The 24430-nt window shown below is 40.9% G+C and overlaps 1 protein-coding gene across 1 annotated transcript in view; it reads left to right on the top strand.

Moving 5' to 3' along the window:
• Window positions 1-7293: 7293 nt before the first annotated feature.
• Window positions 7294-24430, top strand: part of KIFAP3 (kinesin associated protein 3) — a 64225-nt gene continuing 47088 nt past the window's right edge. The window contains exons 1-10 of the mRNA XM_042819574.1: window positions 7294-7372; window positions 11147-11278; window positions 11700-11854; window positions 12313-12368; window positions 12914-13055; window positions 14598-14697; window positions 15604-15728; window positions 16131-16229; window positions 16905-17083; window positions 19233-19395. Coding sequence (XP_042675508.1) covers window positions 7341-7372; window positions 11147-11278; window positions 11700-11854; window positions 12313-12368; window positions 12914-13055; window positions 14598-14697; window positions 15604-15728; window positions 16131-16229; window positions 16905-17083; window positions 19233-19395 — 1183 coding nt within the window. The 5' untranslated portion in view covers window positions 7294-7340. The remainder of the gene's footprint in view (window positions 7373-11146; window positions 11279-11699; window positions 11855-12312; window positions 12369-12913; window positions 13056-14597; window positions 14698-15603; window positions 15729-16130; window positions 16230-16904; window positions 17084-19232; window positions 19396-24430) is intronic.

The following is a 24430-nucleotide window of genomic DNA, read 5'->3' as shown; positions in this document are numbered from 1 at the left end:
TGCCCTGAACTATTAAAAATCCACACACAAAGGCTCGAATATCAGAGCACACAACACATCACAACTGTGATGGGACAAAGATGGTTGATGCCACAGGGAGACACAACCCTTCTCTGCAGCATGAACAGCATGAAAATATAGGAACTCCAATCTGAAGAGGTAAAGGGTACAATGGATAACAACAGATCTGCAAAAATAAGTGATATGGCCAGGCTGTGCTTCAGAGAGGTCATTTAATTTTCTGCTGTTTGCTAGGGATGGACATGACTTATTGAAGAGGCATAAAGATCCAGGCTTCCAGATCTGGAGCTTTGTGGATCCCACGCTGCTGTTGGCTAGGATTGTAAACATTAGATTGGCATTTCCCTAGTCTGGTACAGCAGCTTGTTTCACAGATGTGGTGAACATCCTTTTTGTTAAAGCAAGACTGGAAAACGCATTTTCCTGCAAGCTGTAGAGCCACGTGATCGCTGTGCCTCACTGTTTCTACTAGAAGTAACCCCCATAGCTGCTCCCACTGGCCATCTACTGTGAAAGATACATCCTGGACATGAAACTGCCTGTGCTGCAGCCATCCTGGAGCTGCTCTGGGAAAGCCTGGTCAGTCCATTCATTTGAGCTGTCTAGCTATTACGCAAAGAGTGACCGACCTCTTACTGCTGCCAAACAGCTGAACTCTGCTTCACTCTCCCTCAGTGAAGCCCCTATCATGGGTTTCTCTCATCTACCTGGCAGCCAGACTGCGCAAACCTCAAGAAACTCAATTAACCTTCAGCCTCTATACACATCTTTCAATGGTGACTGCACTTGGCCAACACGTCAAGAAGTTATTAGCAGGAGAAAGAAGAGACCTGATGAATGCAGGGATAAGAAAGGCAGGATAAAATTCATTTCTTGAGAAAGCCAAAGGAAAACAAGCTGAAAGGGAAAAGTTGACTGCAGGGAACAAATCTGACCATCTTTTACACCTTTAGGTCCTCAGGTATGTCTGGCAGACACCAGGGAGCACAGACCCAGAAAACTAGAGATTAGAGAACAGCAGCAGGTGTAAGCAGCATTTTTACTACACCAGCAGAAGTATCACAAGTATACTAATCCCAGCATTTCAGTGTGTCTATGATATTGCTGGCTTGAACAGCCTTCATCTTCAAATTATCTCTGAGTTGGGCGTAATTTTACAATAGCAGGAACTACACAGTTAAATCTTGTGCACACCTTGGAACATTAAATTCACTTTCTGGATGATGAAATGATACATATAGAGGGGTAAAAAAAGAACCTAGATTGAGCCCTACCCCTTGTAGTATAAATACAACATGAATTGCAGGGACTATAAACACACATTTTGTGAAACACAGCTCCTACAGACAGTATTGGCTCAAAAATTTGCAAATAACATCTTTGTTCAGCATTGAAAATAGAAACAGAAAAGATGAAGGCTTGAAATTCCCTCCTTTGCACAAACACTTCCTATCTGAGCTGGCAAACTAAGACTGTTCAAAAAAGCCAAATAAGTGTGTGTTGCTCTTTGGAACTGAAAAACAATCAGCATGAAAAGCTTGAGATGGTTAATGTTTCCTCCAGAGGCTGGGAATTAGAAGTCTGGGCAAGTAGCAGAGGAGAAAAAAACAAAAAGAGTAAAATAAAGAAGAAACTCTTAAGTGATCTGACAAGGGAAACTTAAATCTTATTTTTAAAGGGTTAGGTTGTACTAAAGCTTGAAAAATTAAATCCACAGCTGTCTCTAGAGTACTATATCTCACCAAGAAAGCTTCAAGTAAGTTTATCATGTATCCAACACCTAGACATTGGTCCTCAGGGACCACTAGGATAATATTTCCTCTGGATTAGCAAGAAGGCTAGCAAGTGACATCTGTACAAGACTAACTTTAAGTGTAAGCGGTTTTCTTATTATAAAATGATAAATGAAGAATGAGCTTACTGGGAAGGAAAGCTCTTACAGTTTGTAAATCTAACACATCCCTACTTTTGCTTTAAAAATCCACTGTTATCTCCTAAATTAATTTTATTTTGTGACATCACTAATGTGATGTTTCTAAGTCTATCCTCCTCTCAGTGAGGATCAGCATGTTCCTTATGAGTAATATTTTTAATCCTGTAATCCCCTTTGTGGGAATGCTTTTAATTTAAGAGACTATAAGCACTGGCATTGAGACAATGTTATATGTACAAAACGAATTCAAGAATGTAACTATAGGAAATGCAGGATGGATCTGGCAAAATTACAGTGCTTTCCTTCTTCTGGGATTCTTCAGTATTAGCCAATAAAGCCCAGGACATGTTGGAATGCTATTAATTAATTCAACTTGCAGTGCCTTGCCATGACAACTGATACACCCTTGGGTTCCAGGGAAATCTTACAAACCATATGAGATAGAATACCAAGCCTGAGCTAGGTGATCTAAGGACAACTTAATGCATTAACTTAAAAATCTGGAAAGCAACAGCAAACTGAGTTTGGTACATAAAGCACAAAATGAAAGCCTGACAGCTATACAAATACCAAAGTTAGTGCTTCATTGGACAAAGCTCTATTTGTTTATGCATTTTGCACTTTGTGTTTGTCTAAAATCCTTTGCTAGAAAGAACAGACCACGTGTCACTGAAGCAGAATGAGTACAGTCCATGCACGGGCTACAGTAAGGTAGCATTATCCCTTCCTGCCCTCAAAGCACATCAGTGACAGTTGTGTTTTCTATGTATTGGGAAATCTTCTGAGTTACACACCCATGTACTACTCTTTGCCTGTACAGATGCACATGTAGGTGGTGTAATAAAGAAAAGGCACATACAGCAAAAATAAATGGTGAAAGTTAAACAAGCAAATTGTCCAAACAGCTCACAGATGGTAAGTAAATTACTTGAAAGCTAAAGGATTGTTTTTTCAACACACAGCTCAACAGCACTGTAAAACTCCCATTATTATAACCCATAAGCTCAAGAGAAATAGTCATTAGCAGAGCTTAACTCCTTGGCTCTTGTATTCTCTTAACCATAGCTGTCTGGACCAGGGCCTGATCCTCTCTTCTTCTAATGATTTCAAGACTCCTGAAAACTACAGGTGGGACGATAAAGAAATATTCTTGACCTCATGCTTCCTTCTTCCTCTCCTGCCTTTCACTGCCCCCCAATACAACTTGTTTCAAACCTAATCACCATCCTTCCCTGGTGCAAACTCTCTTACAGGCTCCCCATGCACTCTCCCTACCAGGGATCTCTTTACCTGCTTCTATGCTGAACTGGCAAGGACAGCACCAGGACACACAACACTCTGGAATTCATGCTACCAGCAAGCCATAACTACTCTAGCCAGAGATGCTCTGGGAAGCGCTTAGGAAAAAATGCCTTGAGTCACTGTCTGCTAACATAGCACCCTGAGCTGATTACTTCATCCCCATAAAAGCATGAAGTCATACTCCTTGCCTATCTAATACAGTAACACAATAGAAAGCACAGCAATAACAGCAGGACAGTAAAATCCAAGGCTGAAGCAAAAAAAGAGCAAGCCCCAGAACACCAGCTCTAGGCACAAAAACAAATAAAAGAATCTACTTAAACGTAAAAGGCCTCAGATGCACAGGAATCTCTAGCTAAAAGCCTCCTGATCCACTGCCAACCCTTAAATGAGGTCTGGGAAGGGGTGGAGCCTGGCTCCATCCCTTCTGGTCACTCAGGTTTATTGCATACACCTGAGCTCCCCTGGGGTGGCCCTGCCTTCCCATCAGGTGTTCAATCACTGCTTTAAGTTGTATCTTAGCATTTCTGCTACACCTGTTATTACTTTTAGCTGAAACGTGGGAAAGGCTTCAGCTGAGCTACTTTACCCAGGTTTGGACATGGCTCTTCAGGACAAATATGGGTCAAGTAGCTTTGATACAAACAAGAGGGAGAAAAAGGTTTTATTGCAATAATGGCAATTTAGCCATGTAACAGATTCCCCAGGAAGACTAAAATGTCCATCACTAAAGATGGTATTAGTGATAAAAAAGAACGTGGATGCTATAGCAGAAATACTAAGTCACAGCCTGAAGCAGTGATTGAGCACCTGGTGGGAAGGCAGGGCCAACACAGAGGAGCTCAGGTGTGTGCAATGAACCTGAGTGATGGAAGGGCTGGAGCCAGGATCCCCCCCCTTCCCAGACCTTATTTAAGGGTTGGCTGTGGTGGCAAGGGCACCTCTTGCTGAGGTGGGGGTGGGGGGTGTCTTTGCATATCTGAGGCCTTCTTTAGGTAAGCAGCTCTTTAATGTCTGTATTTGAGCATGTTCTGATTTGATGCATCTAAAGAGTTTTGCTACCCTGTTATAGCATTTTAGAAGGAAAACATCTGGTCTGGGGAAGAGTATAGACTGAAAGAGGTCACTTCAAGCACTATTTGTTATGCCACTATGACTGACTTAAGCTGAAGCCTAACTGTCTTCTCCTGACATAAAGGCTGCTGCTGATGGGGAAGTTTCTGCTTGTGAATGCTATGGGAAGTTATCCTACTGGTTAAGTGCTACCTTCTTAAAACTTTATACTTGTTTCTAGGCCTGAGTTAATCTGGTGTAAATGCATTTGTTGTCACTATGTTTCTTATGCACTTCGGTTAAAATTAAGTGGGATCTAATAACGTGACTTTTGTTACCTGCAATAGGAGTAGGCTTGCCTTGATTAAAAAGATTTTGCATATAAAACATTCTGTGACATTCTCACTTTATTTCAAAGACAAAAGTCGCTGTCTGAAATTCATAGTAAATATTGTAAACTGAAATTCCCCTTTTGAAAGTACTAGAATGAGTAACTTGTTTCAAGTCACTTGACACCTGACAGCATTTCTGGTAAGGTACCCATTCCTTACCCTTCCTTTGCTTTCTCCCATGTCTTTTTGGCAAAACCTGAAAACCACAGCATTTTAGGGAGCAAAAACTTGATGATCATATTTAAAATCTATTTCCTTATGGAGGGGATGATGAGGAAGGTGGGGAAATTTCTGCTTTATGTTCAAATGTAGGCTTGTTCAAGTGCAAAGGAGACTTCTTGCAAACACTTAAGCTGGCACTTAACTTTATTACTGTGGCAAAACTAAGCATGTGCTTGAGTGGTTGTAGTCAAAACCATAAAATGCCATGGCCTTTACAGCCATGAGCCTGCTTTCTGCCTGCTGCACTTAATATGTACTGAGAGGTACAATTCTGTCCTTATTGGGGTCAATGATAAAATTCTCATTAATGTTAAAGGAAGCAGATTGTAAGTAAGAGATCTGCAACACTATCACAGTGGCCCATTGGACAATATAAAAACAATCTGTCTCCTATTGTACACTGTTGTATATTTAAGCTGTTTTCTTTAGTGCAATTAAAATGACAAAAAATGAAAGCATGTAATTAGCTCTCTGGATAAGGATGACATTTCAGGTTGTGCATCAGGAAATAAGCAGAAATCAAATACGCAAGTTCAATACAGAGATACGCAAATACAATACAGAGAACATACTGAAAGCATACAATCTGTTGTTCAGTTGTGTGTGCCTCTCAGCAAAATTCCCTCTTAAAGTGTTGACCTTTTAGGGGGGAAAAAAGAAGGTAATTAGCACCATTGTGGTAAATCTTATAAATTCCAACACATTTTGATCAGCCTTAGGACATGAGTTAAGTGGTATGTTTTTAGAAGTAGCAACCTTAAGATCTTACATCAGGCAATGAAAGTCTGAGGATTGCTTTCCATGTCACCAACTCTGGCTGAACGTAGGGATTGTATTCCTGCTTTGCAGGCTTGCGCAGGGGTGCAACCACAGAGTCTGTGACACTCCTGCTGCTGAGGAGCACTGGGGCACAAGGTGGTAGAGGTCACTTTACCACCAACTCAGTGTAATTACTCAGACCAGTGAGCAAGAGTACAAGGCTGTCAAATCAAGTTGCTTTCATGGGATTGAGCAATCTGATATGAATAAACCAAGAGAGAACTTTGCTCAGTAGTACCTAATTAAAAGAAAACTGCATGTCTATGAAGAGGCCTGCTTCTTTTCACATATTTAAGCATTTCTTTAATGTCCCAAACCTACAGCTAATTCTCCCCACTGGTTTAAATGAGCTGCAAATTGATGCATTTACTGAAGTCAGCATTGATATTAGATAGTGTAAAAAATAAATCAAGCTCTCTGTCAAGCCTCTCTTTCAAGGATACGAAGAGTACTCAGTATTTCATGTGTTTTATTGGCAATGTCCTTTGCTTGTGTAGACAGCCTTGTCACTGCTGATCAAAGAGGCATTCCAGAATCATTTTGACCTTTGTCCCAAAATTCATTTCACTGAGAAGAGCTGCACCAGGTATTCCCATTGCAATGCAGATTTTACTTTTCCTCATCCCACTTCCAATGTAAACTTAGGGCCCAATGTTTATCACCTCTGTGCCTCAACCACTGCCCATGGGGTAGCACGTCAGACCAACATCATCTCTGTCCCCCTGGGTGGTACAGCATAATCACCTAAAATATTTACTCTGAAAGTCATCCTTTCAGATTTTTATAATTCAGCTAATAAAGGATGTTATGGAGTTTACACATAGTTCATTTTTAAGGGGTGTAAGATGTCCCCAAATTCACAGTTTTTCCCTTGAAATCCACACATTCTTCTATTTAAGAGGCAGATGTAGTCTTTCAAGGAGAGGTTACAAACCTTAGGGTGGGTTTCTCGATTTCTGAAGGGAGAAACTAACTGATTCTAATAAACTTCCTATGGGAAAGCAATGTTGTTACTTTAGTTACTTTTTTTTTTTCCACGGTGATGCTGGGATTCAATGAAATTTTCGAGCAACCCCAAGGCACTTACGTCTGTTATATGCCAAAGGCTGCACAGAGCTCATCACAGACCGTGGAATCAGCTTCAGAATTAGGCTGAGCATCAGCCTGGATTACTATTGTAATCGCTTGGCTTAAACTGAGAGAACAAAAAGGAAGAAATAAAACAAAGTTACTGTGGCACATGGTGGATGCTGTTCCCAAAGAGTGGCTGGCACTGGTTAAGGGCACCTCGCCACGTTTTGAGGGAAAAAAATAATCTGATTTACGCTTTTTGAGTAAAGGTGAGTGTTCTCAGCGACTCGAGAACGCGTTCCTACCTTTAAAAAGCAAACAAGGTTGGAACGGGCGGCCTCACGCCTCAGGGGCTGCTGCGCTAGCGGCAGCCGGCCTACTGTACTGCGCATGCGCTCTCACCCGCCCTCCCTGGGCAGTGGCGGCGGCGGCGCCTGCGCACTGAGGGGCCGCGGGGCGGGGCTGGCGTTCACCCTGGTAACAGCACCGCTGCGGGGCCGCGCCCTGCCCGAGCCGTCCCAGCCGCCATGCAGGGCGAGGACGCCCGATACCTCAAGAGGTAAGCGGGAGAAGCGGCTGGAGCGCTCGGGGGGCTGGCGGGGACGGCGATCGGCTGTAGGGGCGGCAGGCTGTGGTGGCGGGGGGGGGGGGGGGCGGGGGGGGTGCTGGGGGATTGAGGCTGTGGTGGAGGTGGCGGTGCTGCTGAGGCGCCGCGGGGTGCCGGGGTTTGCTGGGGAATGAATGAGGTGGGTGGTAAGCTGGTGGTAATTGGTGGCAGGGAGGTTTTAGACGGGTGCCACGGTCTGGGGTGACTGGTGGCATCTGTGTGTGTCTGGGGTGCCGAGGTAGAGGCTGGTGAGAGGTGAAGGGGAGCTGGGTGTGGATAGAATGGCTGAAAAAGGTAGCAGGTGGATGAGTGATCCTAAGGGATTAATGGCTCTTTTATCTTGTGTGGCAGTGAGGCCAGTCAGACTACCACACAGGGTCTGGTTAGGGAACTATAGCATCAGTGTTGTTGCAGAGCAGAAGCACTGGCTGGCAGTCCCACAGATATCACGACTCCAAGGCCTCCTTTAGGCTTGGTTTGTGAACAGTGTTGCTTTCTGCTGCTGTATGAGTGATGTTATCTATCTCATCTTGAATTTGATGGAGTTTGTTGTCCTTCTTTTCCTTTCTTTTCTGTGGTATTCAGCAGCATTTGCAGATCTTGCTGATGGGCTGTCTGGGTTTTGCTTTTTTCCCTGATATGTCACATATTAAGACTCCAATATTAATTGGAAATGGTGGGGAGAAAAAAACCTCTCAATAATCTTTGACACTCATTAATGCTGTCATGTAAATGTGAAAGCAGCTACAAATTAAAGGGCTGCCTGTGAGGAAACAGCTGTGATTTCATAGCAGTGCTCGTTTCTAGCTTTGCATGCTCTGTTTGTGCCACCTTATGTGACCTTGCAGGAATCTTCTTATGTAGTTATCACTGTAATAAGCATCATTTTATTGTTTTAGGGAACACGAACCAAAAAACAGCTGCTGTGCTCTTTAACGTGACAAGGCTTGTGTACAAGTCCAGTGTTTCTCTGATCTCTGTTTCCCTTTGTCATCCTCCTTGCTTAGTCCCCCTCCCACCATGTCAGACATGCAAGGATTTGTTACTGGATTTTCAGCTTTATCCACGTGTGTAGTTTGTGCCACTTTTAATTAGGATAGTTTGATTTTGCTTCCCCCCCCCCCGAAGGAATCAGTCCATAAAGGGCATTCATGCACCAGCTTTGGTATGTGAGCCCAGCTGGCACTGCCTTTGTAGAAAAGGCCTTCCTCCTTTCAAAACTTGGATAGAGTAGGATTCTGGTTGACAGAGTAGGCAGTGAAGGGGAGGACAAGCCGCTGTGTGCAGACACCCCCCTGTGCATTGCTGCTTCTAGCAGAACATCTGTATGCTCACTTGGTTTATGAAGTTATTAGGTGCTTGCAAACTCAAGATGGATAGAAAAATCAATAAAGCAGATGTTTGTTCGTTAGGAGTGGAAGAGGGGGGTCTTTAAATAAATATACTTTCTGTGGTGCTGGCATTCTGAATACAGTGGTCTCCAAACAGTATGCAGTTTTAGTGTCTGATGTGTGATGCATTTCAGTGTAGGTTTTTAAGCATTTCAGAGGAAGAGATTGAATGTGAATTGATTTGTGAATCATACAGCCAGGAAGTAGCTCAGTGAGGGCGGTTATCAGGATGAGAGGACAAAATCTCTGCAGCTGTATGTTCTTTAGCTTACCCATCTGTCCCTCTTAAGGAAGGGAAAAAACAAACAAACAAACAAACAGGGAATGTTAAAACTAAGCAGTCTTAGGCTGAGATTCTGCTGGTAACTAAGCTCATCAGTGGCTTACTGCTGCCAAAAGGAGATCTCCTGCCTTCATTTTTATCCCTGCTCGTAGCTAGAAATTGTTATTCCCTTTGTACATAGCACTTTAATTGAGTAACACATGGAAAATCTTCTGCTGCCCAGAACATGACGAGTTCTCTTTTAACTTGCTGGAAGAGGCTGTGAAGGGGTTTGCTTGTGTTGAACTAAAATGACTGCTGGGAGCAGGGAAACCATGGGAAGATCAAATTCTTTCTACAGTGATAAGTTGCTAGTTCAGATTAGTTCTTGTATACACTGCTCCTTCAGGCCTGTTTGTTCACCACCCAACCTTTTCTTTATATCTGTGTAAATGACCTAGCCATCACTTAATAGGGGTTTGTCTGTCAGGAGGAGCATTTGTGGTTAGGATCCTCTGGTATGTGTAAATATGGGGGAAATACATCCAGGAGTAAAGAGAGGATGTTGATTTCTTTTGAAATAGATTCCCACAAGCTTTCTGCTTCAGAAGACTGAACCTCATGAGGCTTCTATATGAGAACAGCCTGACATGGAGCATCTGCTCCGAAGTACCGTTAAATGAAAACACAAATCTCTTCCAAAACGTTAAGTGATAAATGGAGTCTATGGAGTCTTGCTCCAGTCTCCTCAAGGAGGGTGTTGTTTTTCAGCAGTGAGCTGTATTTGTTTGCCCTGTAGTTTTATGTCTTTGTAAAGCTTGTGGTTGAACTCTGCTTTCCTTCCCACAGTATCCTTTACAGGGTTATTTGGGTGGCTGTGAATATCTCAAGAACCAGGTGCTTTTTGCAGTTGCATCTCTGCAGAAGGAAACTGCTGAATGAAAGAAGGCATGACTTCCAAAATTTTTCTGTTGAGTGGTTACACTGAAGGCTACATCCAGGTTCACTAACATTTTTAGCTCTGTGAGGCATAACAAATCTTCCTTGGTCTAATTGACCCTGTGCCACCACTAGCTGCCACCTGACTTACAGTGCTTGCAAAGTCACCTGTACATCTCATAAAACAGAAGCTGCATTAAAAACATAACAACAAAAACCAAAAACACTACAACCAATCAAAATAAAAAACTAACCCACATTACAAGTGGTTTTTTTTCACCTGCAGTGTTTTGGCAGCTGGGTTAATAACATAGCTGTACACAGTCTGTTGGCAGTACTAAAGAAGAAAAGATAAGTGTCAGCTTTACCACTAAAGACAGATGTGTAAATGTATTCTGTGGATGTGGTTTTGCTGTCACTTAAGAACACGGCTCTCATAGTTCAGCATGACCGTGGTGTTTCTGGCCTAATTAAGTAAGCAAGTCAGACACTTCTGTCAGTGCTTTCTTGGAGAATGTTTTTCCCAAATATGAGTAGCTGTAATAAAGCAGGTAGACATGCTTGACTTACACACTTGTGGATGGCAGCTGTTGGTCTGGTATTCCCCTAAGCCTGGCAACAAACACCATAAGGCAAGTAACAGTAGTGAATGGGTTTATGTTTCAGTAGAGAATAGAGAATTTGGGACTAAAATTTTACCATGAGTGAATTACAAATAATTTGGACTGTCAAGGTTTAGATAAGCCTGCTAAGTTAGTCTTAGAGCAAAAATTCTCACTTGTAAGTGGCAGTACTTGTACCACTAGATCAATTAGCAGAAGAGTCTGCTGTGCAGATTAAGGGATCTGGGAAATTCACCTTTATGAAGTGCATCTTTGTTGTTGTTAATCTTTGTGAAGATTAAGCTTCTTTCAACCAAGAATGGCCGATGACTTGGGTGTTTCTGTACACACAAGAGGCAGTACTTAAGAATAAGTGTTGGTACAGCTGTCTGAAATGAAGAAATGTGTTGTGGAAGGAGGACAATGCTTGGGGTGAGGATATAGAGCTGGAGACTGGTTGTTGTTAATGATCTATGTTCTAGCATGATTTTTGAGCCTTTCAATTAATCAGTAACTTGGTTTTTCTCTGCAGGAAGGTAAAAGGAGGCAACATAGATGTGCATCCATCGGAGAAAGCCCTCATTGTTCACTATGAAGTGGAAGCAACAATTCTGGGGGAGACAGGAGACCCTATGCTGGGGGAGCGCAAAGAGTGTCAGAAAATGTAAGGTCGTAAGTTCTAGGTTTGTTTTATCTCTGTCACAAATTATTTTTGAAAATTTGAGCTGACGTGACTGCCTGTGTGAGTCTGTGTAAGAAAAGTAATAGAGGGAAAGAATCCTGAGACTGTTTTTGAGGGTACCAGACGTGTTCATCTGTTTCAGGTGAATCAGCATAACTCACATTTGCAATTTGCTGGAATTCATTTTTGCTTCATCCTTTTGTTAGTACCCACAGAGATTTCTTACTGATCATTGCTTGTGGGAGTTTTACTGTAGGTCTGTCAGAACTGTGAGATACACCTGATGTTGCATTTGCAGGCACTGTGAAAGTAACTTCCTTCTGTAGCTCTTAGATGTGTGTAAAGTCAAAGGACTCAAGATGCAAGGATGTTAAAATATGAGACCTTTCTAACTCTTTTGCAGCATTCGGCTAAAGAGTCTCAATGCGAATACAGACATTGCTTCCCTGGCTCGAAAGGTGGTTGAAGAATGCAAGCTCATTCACCCCTCCAAACTTGCAGAAGTAGAGCAGCTGTTGTACTATCTACAGAATCGCAGAGATGCGTCAGCAGGAAAAGGTAAATAGTACAAGAACAAGGTAGCTTGAGGCTGAGGTCCTTCAGTGTTAGAAAAACTGCTGTGCAAGGTTTTCTTTAGCTGAGGTCCTAACTTGCTTGGTGTACAAGCTCCCACGTTGAAAATGGGAAAGATGTGTAATTAAACCACACTTGAGGGAAAAAAAAAAAAAAAAGACAATCATAAAGTGATGCCTGGAGAGGGGTGGGGCAGGTGGAAGCTAGAATTGTCATTTTAATTATCAAAATATGTGTTGTGGCCTGTCGCAGGGCAGCCTTGCTACATTGTGCAAGCAGATTCAAAGCTATTGAGGTGTCTTACTGTGGAAAGGAGGGTTTTTTCCTTGCTGGACGCAAGACGACTTTGAGCTTCATTGTACCAGAATGTGTACTCTTGGAAAAAATGTGTTTTTGTGTACAAATATGTGTAAGTTAACTGCAATTATGTTTTTTCATTATAGAAAAGAAAGAGAAATCCAGTAAGCCAAAAGATCCACCACCATTTGAAGGCATGGAGGTAAATATTGGTGTTAGATTAGCAAAGCAAAGCAAAACAAACAAACAAACAAACGAAAAAAAACACTACTAAAAAGTGGTTATATAAATGGGGAGGGGAAATGCTTAATTCTGTGTAATGGTGAGTTGTTTTTTCCTTTTTTGTGTTTGTGTGTTTCTTTTTAAACAATGAACTTGGTTTAGATATATTGCACAGTGGAAAAAAATCATCTCCATAAAGGGTAAAATATGTGACTTTCATACTTCCTCCTCATCTGTAGCACACAGCAGGACGGCAGCAGAGGTCTGGAACATAGGACAGGATGCAGGGAGTCATGTCTGAGCATCCTTTTGTTTTTTGTAATGAAATCTTCTCAGATTTCCTGGTGCTTGTTGGCTGTGATTCTGCGTGTTGATTTTTTTTTTTTTTTTGAGTGTTTTATCCTTTCCGAATATCATAACTCAAAGCTCTGCTTTCTTTCATCTTGTGATTGAGAAACACTGTGATCAGTCGTATTAAACTGACATCTCTTTATCTGTAAAACCGTTGCTTATGACTGCTTTCAGATTGATGAGGTTGCCAATATCAATGATGTGGATGAGTACATTGAATTATTGTATGAGGACATTCCTGACAAGGTGCGTGGCTCTGCCCTCATCTTGCAGCTGGCTCGGAATCCTGACAACCTGGAAGAACTGCTTATTAATGGTAACAAGGGTTTGGAACTTCTCTTAATGTTATGTTGCTTTTGTGGTGCTTTCTTGATGAAAAAGCAGTTTGTCTTTCATTTGAGATTTTCTGTAGCGTTATGCTATAGCTAAATGTTATGCTTGCTCTCAATAACATGCTAGGCTGTGCTTCTCAGTTCATAATGAACTGGCTGTCAAACTCCAGTTAGATCTCACCACAAATGGACACAACTTAGGCTGTCCGTAGGTGGATCAGACATCATCCAGGTTCAACTTCAGCTGTTTTTTTCTCATCTTATTAAGTTGGCATTGGTACTGGAGACAAAAAAAAGAGTTGCATTCTGAAGATCAAGACCATAGATGGTTTGAAAACAGGATTTGCAGTCTCACATAATTATAGATGTTAGGTTTCCAAGAGAATAAATTGACTGTGGATACGTCATCCAACTATTTCACTAGTGTAGCATGCTTCTTTGGTTTAAGGATCCATTTTAAAACTAGAATTCTCTCTGTGACATTCACGCTGTTGTAACTGTCTGTGAATGTATGTGTGCTGCCATGTATTGTGTCAAGGTGAGTCTGACAAACAGAAGATGCACTCAGTCCAAACCAGGCTTTGAAACAGACGATAGGCTCATGTCTTGTTAATTTAGTTCTCTCCTTCCTTGTCTCCCATGTGTATTTTATTGATTCTTCTCTCCTGACATTCTTTAAGTGATTGTAGTGGAAATGCTAAGTCATGGCTTGAAGCAGTGATTGAGCACCTGGTAGGAAGGCAGGGCCAACCCAGGGGAGCTCAAGTGTGTACCATAGTACACCTGAGTGATGGAAGGGATAGAGCCAGGATCCCCCCCCTTCCCAGACCTCATTTAAGGGTTGGCAGTGGAGGTGAGGGTGTCTTGCTGGAGGTCCCTGCCTACCTGAGGCCTTCCAAAGGTAAGCAGCTTTTCTTCCTTTGTTTCTATGTCCACAGCTGCTGTATTTGGGCTTGTTCTCATTTGCTGCAGCCTAGGATTGTGCCACCCTGTTACTACTGCTGTATTTTCCATCATGTTATAGCATTACAGCAATGAATGTGCTATGTCCATCCTACAAGGTCCATAAATAAGATTATTGCAAGAATTGGGGTGGGTGTAAAGAAATAGAAAGTAGTGAATGGAAAAAGCGACAGTTGTTAAGGCAGAACTGAAATAGAATTTGAAAGTGATGTGTTGATTTTTGTCACGAGGAGCCAAAGTGTAGTATGGAGTGCACAGGTGATAGAGGTCACAATGTTTCAAAGTCAATAGTAGGCTTAAGATTGTGTTAATGCTTGGTTTCACTGTCCTTTCTTATTGCCTCTTGTTGATGCTTGTGGGTGGCCAGTCAGGGTGCTCTGTACCATCTGCAAGCAGAACTTTTTGAGCAGTGTTAACTGTCAAAGTGAGATAACTCTGAAAAGCTTCTCTTTAAACAATCAAACAACAAGACGTGCAGAATAAAGTGCATTCAGACTTTGTCTTTCAAGAGAAAAGGAGGGATATGAAATGCTGGTGCTCATCTAACTCTTGTTTTCCTTTAGAAACTGCCCTGGGTGCATTGGCTAGAGTGCTGCGAGAAGACTGGAAACAAAGTGTGGAACTTGCTACTAATATAATATATATTTTCTTCTGCTTCTCAAGGTAAGTTCAGAGTCTCTGTGTATAGGAAGATAAGGAACATTTTTTTCTCTGCTTAGTTACTTTTCATTTCTTTGCACTGCACTACAAAACCTTGCTGACACAGGGGCAAAATATTCCTGATTTAGTAATACCTGTTAAATGGCAAAATTGAGGCGTAGAAAGAATCCTCTTGGTGAGGTGCTTTGTAGTTGAGCTGGGAAGAAGCTAATAAGGCTTTTGATGTGTAGGTAAGATGCTGTGCTACTATCTTCTATTTCCTTCAGCATGTCTCACAGGGAAAAAAGGGTATTCAAAACTGAGGTGAGTGCTTGCTCTTATTGGATATGCCAGCATTCCAGCATACCCTGCATATGGTTTGCATTGCAACTTGATTTTGGGTCTCTGTTGTAGTTCATGTGAGTAGAAGATTCTCTGTAGCTCTTACAGCATGAGAAGTGAGGTTAACTGGAAACCATTTTCCTGTATGCATGAAAATTAGAATGCATTGTTATTCTGACTTGGAACATCACATGGAGATGTCTGTGTTTCATCCATTATGAAGCAGGAATTTCTCTTTGGGACCATAATTTCAGATCAAAAATACAAGACCTGTATTTCTATTTTGTATTTTAAGTTCATGCCTTGAAGTACTTAACTACTGTAGTAACTTTTTCCTCTTAACTGTTTTGCTGTGTCATCTTGACTGTGCAAGATGTTTTCTTGTGCTTTTGAAAACTTGAAAAGAGTATTCATGTTTTAGATCATTGTTTTGGAGTAATTTTCCAGAAAGAAACACTCTGTAATATTGCAGAAAGTAGCTATTTTTTAAAATAATAGTCAGGTGGTGTTGTATTGGAACCTTGCTATCTTAGATGTCAGAGCAGTTTTCAGCTTGTTTGCATTTTCTTCTTTCCTTCTTCAATGTAGTTTTTCTCAATTTCATGGCATAATCACACACTACAAAATTGGAGCTCTGTGTATGAACATCATAGACCATGAGCTGAAGAGACATGAGCTCTGGCAGGAAGAACTTGCTAAAAAGAAGAAAGCTGATATCCTTTTGATGGGCTGGGGCAGCTTGATGGTTCTTGCCTTGTATTGGTAGCTGTTGTTGAGTTACGTGTGATTGGCATACAGCAGTTACTGTCAAAGCAGTAAAAAAAGAAATTAGAAGTGCAAAATATAATTGTAGATATGAAAAGGATTGTGAGAAGTTTGAGCTATTGAAGAGATCATTCTAAAGCTATTAAACAACACAAGTGTATTATTGTATGAGCAGTGTGTCCTGGGAGCATTTCTGCTGAGTACTGAGTATAGAATATATCCAGGAATAGGGGGGGAAAAAGTACTGGAAGTGACAGTGAGTTGTTGGGGTGATAATGTCTTTCCACTAAGGACACCAGTCATCCAGACTGTTCCACTTCTGTCTGAACTCCTTAACTTCTGCAATTTACTTGATGAAGATCCTGAAAATCAAACCTTGAAGAAGGACTATGAGAAAACCTACAAGAAATATCAAGGGCTGGTTGTCAAGCAGGAGCAGCTACTCAGAGGTATAGAAATCAAATTATTGCTTAACGTGGGTAGAGAGTTTTCTTGAATGCTGGTTATAAGCATGACAGCTTAAACATACTGAATGTGGATGAATGTGGAAGAGCTTGACAAAAGAACAGAGAGAAGACAAATAATCAGAATGGCTGACAGCATGTTAACAATTTCTTAAAGTGATCTGTCAGTCTTGGAAGAAAACAAAGCGTTCAACTTTTTTGTTTCTTTTAATGGTGGTAGTTTCTTTTTTTACATTTTAATAGATTTATTTGTCTGTTTCTTTCTAAGTTGGCCTGTGTCTGAATAATGTTGAGTAACTCTCACCCTGTCTTGATTTCCGTATTCAAATATACTTTAATGTCAGACTGAGATGGGCTTGAGTAGCAAGGCTATCCTGGAAAGGCTTGTTAGTGACTTCCATTTTAATTAAAAAGAAAAAAAAATGCTTCTAGTGATCATAAACCTCATGATTTTAATTTTTATAGAATTACTGTTAAAAATCATAGTTTTGTTTTCTAAATAGGAATAAAAAGCATTTATGGTTAGTTTTGTTGAAAATGCGTTAGAAAGGCAGTGGAATGCTTCTGAAGGTCTTGTCTTAAGTACTTAATGTGTGTGGAGAGACTCAGGTAATTCCACTGTCTTTGACCTGTTGGTATGATTCGTATTGAATTTATTAGTTGCTCTTTACCTGCTCCTGAATCTTGCTGAGGACACTCGCACCGAGCTGAAGATGAGAAACAAGAACATTGTCCATATGTTAGTGAAAGCCCTGGACCGTGATAATTTTGAGCTGCTTATCCTGGTTGTATCTTTCTTGAAGAAACTCAGCATTTTCATGGAGAACAAAAACGATATGGTAAGGCCCACAGCACTCCACTGCAATGTCAGAAAATTACGCAGTGTCTGGAAACTTTGTATGGCTGAAAGGAAGAGATATCTCTGTTGTCACCCCAGCTGGCCCTGATTATCCTGTTTCATTATGAGTAAAAGGAAGGAAATAAAACATTAAGCTGCAACGTGCTACAAAAAAGTCCTGTAATTCCAAACAGTGAAACTAAATACATGGAATTCCAAATTTAAGTTACCATTCCAGAGTTTGTCATACCTGTGCTTCTGGAGGTGTCCATGATCCTGCCCCTGAATTCGACTTGCATGGTCAGATATTGACTCTCCCAAGGATTGTCTTGAGAAGAGAGTTATCTTTTTACAGTCTGCTAGACTACTTTGGCTTTCGAGGGCACCTTGGAACTGTTCCTTTATGCTGCCAGTAGCTCACAGGAATTTGAAGCAGTGATGTTTTTCTTAAACTTTTGTAATCTGAAACTTCTGAAATTGTAGGGTTTTTTTTCCTCCTGAAGAAAGCTTCCTTATGCTCTGGGCAAGTATCTGGTTTACTCAATTCCCAGCGGATTTTAGTAGATGCCCGCCTTTGTTTCTGTGCTTTTATACAGTTGTTGAAATAAAAATGATAAATTTTCCTTATCCAAGAGGTAATCTGAGATTAATGTCAGGCATGAGAGATGAAAAGATCTGTGTAATAGAAAATTAATTGCATCTTTGTTACTGGAAGTCTATTATACTCTTGCCTAAGCACTGAATGCTGTCGACAGCGTGCATCTCCCGTATTTATATACAACTATCCTATTTCTTAACGAATATTAAGATCATGTAGACTATTTATTAGGTGATCAATCTTTTATGTATTTTATAGCTGTCTGGTGCCCTGAGGGACTTTATTAGGAAAATAAGGATTACAGCCCTGCTTATTGCTGGTGTGCTTTGAACATTCCGTTTCATTCAACAGGAAGACGAATGGAACAAAATTGTTGGATTTATTTTATTGCAGAGTGTTTGAAATGTTGCATGCAAATCTTTTAAAATTTTTTCAAAACAAGTCATCTGTATGAGTATCTTTCTGGTAAAAAGATGTGCTTTTTTTTCCCTGAGTATTATGAAGGAAGGGTACCTATGAAGGAGGTGCTCCCATATTTTTATTAGGCTGTAATACACAAATATTGAAGGCGAAATAAGCTGAGGCAATGGTGCAGTGTCTGCTTCTAAGTAAAGATAAATAATCCACTTATTTATTGCACGTTCTTTCATTTGGTATTCAAATGCAGTATTAAATTCAAAGCAGCGAAGTAGGAGTTCTTGGTATCTGATGGTTTCTGATCAGGATCCAGTTGTTTGCTTATTGCACTGTGCCATGTGAAGAGAGCTGTAGTTTCTTTTCTTAGAACTAATCCTCTGTGTATTTATAAGTGGAGTGCTAATTATGTCCCTGCAAAAGCTTATTTTTATGTTCCTCCTTCTGGCCAAGGAAGGTTCCAGGAGAGAATGAATGCTGTCAAAAGATTATGTCAAATAAAAGCAGATAAATGATGTTTAAAAACAATAAAAGCTTTCTGGAGCCTTGCCATTCAGTGCTCAGATGTCTTTTCTGACTGGTGTAGTGGATCTCAGGAATGGATAACACTTCTCAGTTCCTGGATTCCACTTCTTAGTTTGAAAGTATTACATGTGAGAGAATGTGAAAGTTCTGTCCAGGGGTTTGTGTTAGATTCATAATTAAAGATCTCAGATTCTTTTTGGATGCAGATTCTATCTTTCTTGGTTGGGCATCTCCCTTCAATATCAGTTGCTGTAGGATTGTTCCCATTTAAATGGTTAACCGTCCTCCTTTCCTAATTTCACCTTGCAAGTGATGCCTCTAGATTGTATTCCTACAGTATTCCATTTGTGAGGTGTTTCTAAGATGTCTGGACTGTTTCAACTTGTTTTAAATCGACTGGATGAAATAAACCAATCCAGAAGGCTTTAACCACGAAGACATAAGAGAACTTGCTTCAGATGAAAAAGCATTGATAGTTACTGTTAAGTGCAGAAATTCCACTGCACGTGTTGCATGGCTGCATGTGAATGTACAGCACTTTCAGAGGGCTTTTACATTGGAGATAAAGTTGTGTTAGGATGGGTTATGGATTTCTCTTTTTTTTTATATACAGGTAGAAATGGATATTGTTGAAAAGCTTGTGAAAATGGTACCTTGTGAACATGAAGACCTACTGAACATCACCCTCCGACTCTTACTGAATCTCTCCTTTGACACAAGCCTGAGAAATAAAATGGTGCAAGTTGGTCTGCTTCCCAAGCTCACTGCACTCCTAGGTATGTTTTGTTCCAAGGTGGACACTTCAGCAGGTGGCAGCAAAGCTATCTTGCATTGTGATATATCATGGCAAGAAGTTGCTGGATTCATTTTCTCTTTGCCAAGGAACTTCTTCACCACTCCCAACTTCTATCATTTAGATAATCTTTTTGAGATGCAGGTTTAAATGAAAGTCTAAAATGATGCAGTTCCTAGTAGTTTTATTGTTGAGTTCTCTTACGCTGTTGAATGAGTCTTTAAAAATAACTCTGCTATCTAAGTGAAAATCGTTTGTGCTGACTCATGGGCAATGCTTGTAATCTTAGGGGAGGAAAAATAGGAGTATAACAGGAAAAATAGCCTGCAATTTCAGTGAGCTTACTTGCTCAAGATACCTGTTATCTTTTTTATGAAGCTAGCTGTATGTGCTGCCTCATGTTACCATAGTGGTCTGTGTGGAGACCAAAAAATTCACAGCTTTCTCAGCCTCAGCTGTGGACAGCGCTGACTTTTTGTTCTTAGACTTTGTGCTCAACAGTCTGTAATGTGTTAAGATTGTGTGAGAACTTGACAACAAAAAAGTTTTCCCACTTTCGCTATAGAGGAAAGCTATGGAGGCTATGAGGAGTCTGGGAAAAGCAGGGGATTGTCTAACTTGATTCTTATTTTACAGTGGAGCTCTCGAGAAGGAGGTTTCATTACTTCCTGTGTGTTCATTTGGCTGATGCTATCTAGAAACCACTCTAGTAGACATACAGAGTGTTTGGCTGTAAGGATTGCTGAGTGTTCATTTCTGAGTGGCAGTTGAGGATCTTGTTGTGAAGCCTTACGTGCATAAAGCGCTGACTGAAGACATTGAGTTTTCTGTGATTTGTTGGGTTCAATGCAGTATCCAGATGTGACAGATGGTCTGGAATGCAGAGCTTTCTCCTCTACCTTTGTTTAGGATTGTTTTCTCTGTTCTGCAGTAAATCTCAGCACAGCCTTATTCTTTTTAGTACTCATCATGAAAACTTAGAGAATTGATGCTCTGAGAGCAGCGTTAGTGATTACTACAATGGCTATCTGACATATCCTGAAGTTCCTCAGTTTTTTTAAGGCTTTCCATCCCACAGCCATGTTTGCATTTAATGTCCTTCTCTAGCCTGAGGTAGGAGAAATAAAAAAAATGGAATTTGGAATCCATCTTTTTGCATTTTTTTCCCACTGTTCCTCTTGAGATCATGCTTTGTAACAGTAAAGGAGGCCAAGAAGTGGAAACTGGTCAGGAAGTGTATTTTCTTCTGTTTAAGATGGGGTCTTGCTAGGTAGTCAGGTTCAGCTTGGTCTGTGGCTTCTAGGTACAAGTCACCCTAAGCAGTGGCACAACACAAACCACTGAAATCCGTTCTAACAGAAATTCCCTGTTTAATATAGGAGTCAGACTAAACTCATCAGTTAGATATCTGCTTTCTAGTCTGATTCTAATGTGGAGAAGAGAATCTCTCTTCAAATGCCATTCCCTTGGGCTTGAATATAGACTTGTAAGAAAGGCTGATTATCTCAGAAGAACTGGATGCTAACATCTCAGTCAGATCCTGAAGTGCCTGTTAAGGCAATCTATGGCAAGTTCTGCTAGTGCTTCCAGTAGCTTCACTGTCTGCACTTGGCTCCTTGAACAGTTTTTCCCTTGTGTAGGAAGCTTGTAGCCCTTTTTTTATGCTTGGAAGCACGTGCTGTTTAACCTGGCTCCCTCCCGTAGAATTGTTTGATGCTTATTTTGTGATGTGCTGATTAGAAAAGAAAGTAATAGATAATTTTCTGCTTAAATTTTCTAAGTCAGCTATGTGATTCCTAAGACTTTCCTTGATAAAGTGATTTGTGTCATTCTCCATGACATTGCTTTGTGTATTCTAGCTTAAGGAAGCCTGCAACCTTAATAATATAATAATTATGGGCTAAGATACCCTTTTTATACAGATTACTTGGGCATTAAACCCATTATTCAAGTCAATACCCCTCAGCTTACATTTGCAGGTCACCTTAAAGTGCTGACAAATCTCAGCAGCTGTTGACAAGTCACCATACAGCTCCTAATGCCAAGAGGTCAGGTTTGTTGACTCAGCCTACTGAAACTTAACATTTGTGCATGCTGTGCCTTTCAGTCTTTTGCGCTGTGTTTGAGATGAGTATAAATTAAGTGTAGTAGGTGCTTAAGGGGGGAGGTGAGATTGTGAGAAAGGAAAGAGTGGGATTTGTGAGGTAGCAGTTTAAGACTGAGCACTGAGATGGTTTTCTTTGACAACGTTGAGTCCTGGATGATGTGCAGGTTTCCCAAGGGACTCTGGATGGCTTGGGAGCAGGAGCGCTCTTAATGTAGCTTGAAGTTAGAAGCAGGGGAAGCAGAATGACTTCAAGCTAGCAAAGGAATGGACTAAGTATGACGTGGATACATTGGAGAAAGGCCATCTTCTTGTCTTTTGCTCTAGCGTGCTGAGGCTGCTGTTGAAAGAAAGAACATGAGAAATTCTGCTTAGTCTTGGTTTTCATTTTAATTAGCCTTTTCTTTTTAATAGTGCCAATGCCTGCTTCCCCGTGTAGCTTTGCCAGTCAACACCACTTGCTAGTTTTCGTGGCTTCTCTTCACAAGTCTCAAGTATTGTATGTGACAAGACTCCTCTTGTTCCCTCCAGGAGCCCAAGTTAATCAGCTACAGCTGATCTTTGTTACACTATGACTCTCAAAGAGCTGGGTACAGTTGAGGGAAATTTGGCTTCAGACTTACCAATCAGGAGCTGGAGCAGAGCTGTGGAGGCCTATGGGATTATAGTCTGGTGTGTTCAAGTTTTTCCATGCACAAGCTATGTGAAGTATGGGAAGAGATTTTGTTGCCTTCAGTTCTTGAATAAAACCTTGTAATTGCTAGTCACCAGTGCCTTGCTGAGAACAGTTTTGTACTTACGGCCTTGCCTAAATACCTAGAAATTATACTTACGGAGCGATCATATTTTTATGCATTCTCCATGTGTACGCTTTATGTGCCAGAAATACAATTTCAGTGGATTCAAGTGAGAATCTGTGAATCCACTGAGTGGTTCAAACTATTTGCTTGCCAGAGATGTGAAAAACCCAGATTCAGTGCCCTCTAATCATCACCTTGGAATGAAAGGCCAAAGTTGTACATCATAGAATACTGTGTAGAAGTTTGCTTTGCTCGCGTTTTGCTTTGCATGACGTAATTCAAAGGGAGTATAATAAGGACTTGCTCCAAATGCAGTTGAGTTTGATGGTTAGTGAATTTGCTTGTGGAAGTTATTCTCATTGAAAGGTTAAAACATAGAGCTAAACTTTAAAGGAAGGATATGAATTTGTTTTCTTAATCCCTGTAAGCATTCTACTGTTGGACAAAAGGGAAATGCTACCCTTCTTTTTTCATAGTCCTTGCCCTGTGTGATTGGTGTCTGAAGTAAACGCTTTGGCAGCAGACAGAAAAAATAAAACACTGTCTACAAGAAAGAGTGAAATAACTATTTGTTTGGACCAAATCCACTTTGTTTTTCAGTTAACTGGCCAAACCAAATGCAAAATTTGGTACAGTTCTTGAATACGTGCACAGCTTGTGATTCACATTACACATCACAATAAGGGTGCTCTTTTGTGCTGTGTCTGAGTGGTTTCTCAGTCTTTGTGAAGTGAGACCAACAGTTCTTCATTCTCTCTGAGACCAGCAGGCAGCTTGCTCAGCAGAACCAGCTGAGTGCTGCTGTGCGTGTGATGGCAGGCTGCATATTCTTCTTGGTGGACTCCCGTTCAGAAAAAGCTCCTGGCAATAGAGGATGTGGCAAGCAGTACTGGGGTTTGTGCCCTCCCATGAGTTAGTAATTTCTGTCAAAATGATAGAAATGCTAGGGGATGGTGTGGGAGCTCTTACAGTGGGAAATACATTGCTATGCAAAGGTAAATGGGTAGGGAAGATCTGTTCCTTGAAAGAGTAGCTCTGGCTGCATGCAGGGAGTGAATGGTTTGTGATTTGTGCATTTGTCCTCTGCTCTGGAGCTGCTGGACAGTTCTTAGGGGTATTGAATGTGTATTGTCTTGAAATTTGTTTTTTTTTTTCACTTCCCAGTGCAAGCCATGTTTAAAGAACTCAATATGTTTGGAAGCCAAGCTGAAGTATCTCATCATTGTTGCTCAGAATTATGAGCTGTTTTTTTTTTTTTTTTGTTGTTGTTGTTTTTTTTTTTAAAATGAAGCTCTCATTGAACACAGAGATTTGCGAGCTGAAAAGCAGAGTTGCGGAATACTGCCAGTTAAAATTTCAGCCCAAATGGGACACGGAGTGCTGAAGGGTTATGGATGTGTCTGTGGAAGTGTTAGGCAGTGCCAGGGTGTTCCACCTCAAAAATGATGGACGTCACAGGTTATTTTTTTTTTCAGTACCGGTTACTGTGACAGAAAGAATTGTTTTTATGGGTTTCAATTTCCATTTAGCCAAGTAGTGCTTGTTACACATCACAGCGAATTGCCATGTGAACAGTCCCAAGCAGCAAATAGTTTGCCTGGGCACAGTACATACTGAGCTCATGTATTTCATTACTGTGAGCATCCTGTTCTATGTCCTTAATGTCTTTGTGTTCTGAGACTTACTGTCAGCATACCGAGAGGTAACAGCCACCTGATTTGTGGTAGAAGTCTGGGAGTTGTGCAGTAGCTTACAAACTACAAAGTAGGTCAAACTTTTCCTGTATTCAGGCTCTTTCTTTAAGCTGGAGATAGGGATGGTGAGCTACTTTGTCAGTCTGTGACTTATTCTTCACTGAAAAGTCTGCCTTCATTGGATCCACAAACAGAATCTTTGAGTTTTATGTTATAATAGCTGTCTCTTTTTTTTTTACTTGCTGGAAACTGCTGAAATTTGTTTGATATTTTTCCACTCCTTACAAGTTAGGTTTAATGAGCAATCACAGAATTGCCAAGCAGTTGTATTTTCGATGTCTTAACAACCAGGTCTTGATAATGGTATGCAGCCAAGGTGTGTTGTATGTTGACTGCTGTTTAAAAACCCAAGAAGTAGTT

The sequence above is a fragment of the Centrocercus urophasianus genome, unplaced genomic scaffold (genome assembly GCF_019232065.1).
Source record: "Centrocercus urophasianus isolate 14NV4802_14NV808 unplaced genomic scaffold, USGS_Curo_1.0 seq_18, whole genome shotgun sequence".
Lineage (NCBI taxonomy): Eukaryota > Metazoa > Chordata > Aves > Galliformes > Phasianidae > Centrocercus > Centrocercus urophasianus.
Note: the sequence above shows the minus strand (reverse complement) of the source record. Positions and strands in the feature narration are given on the sequence as shown.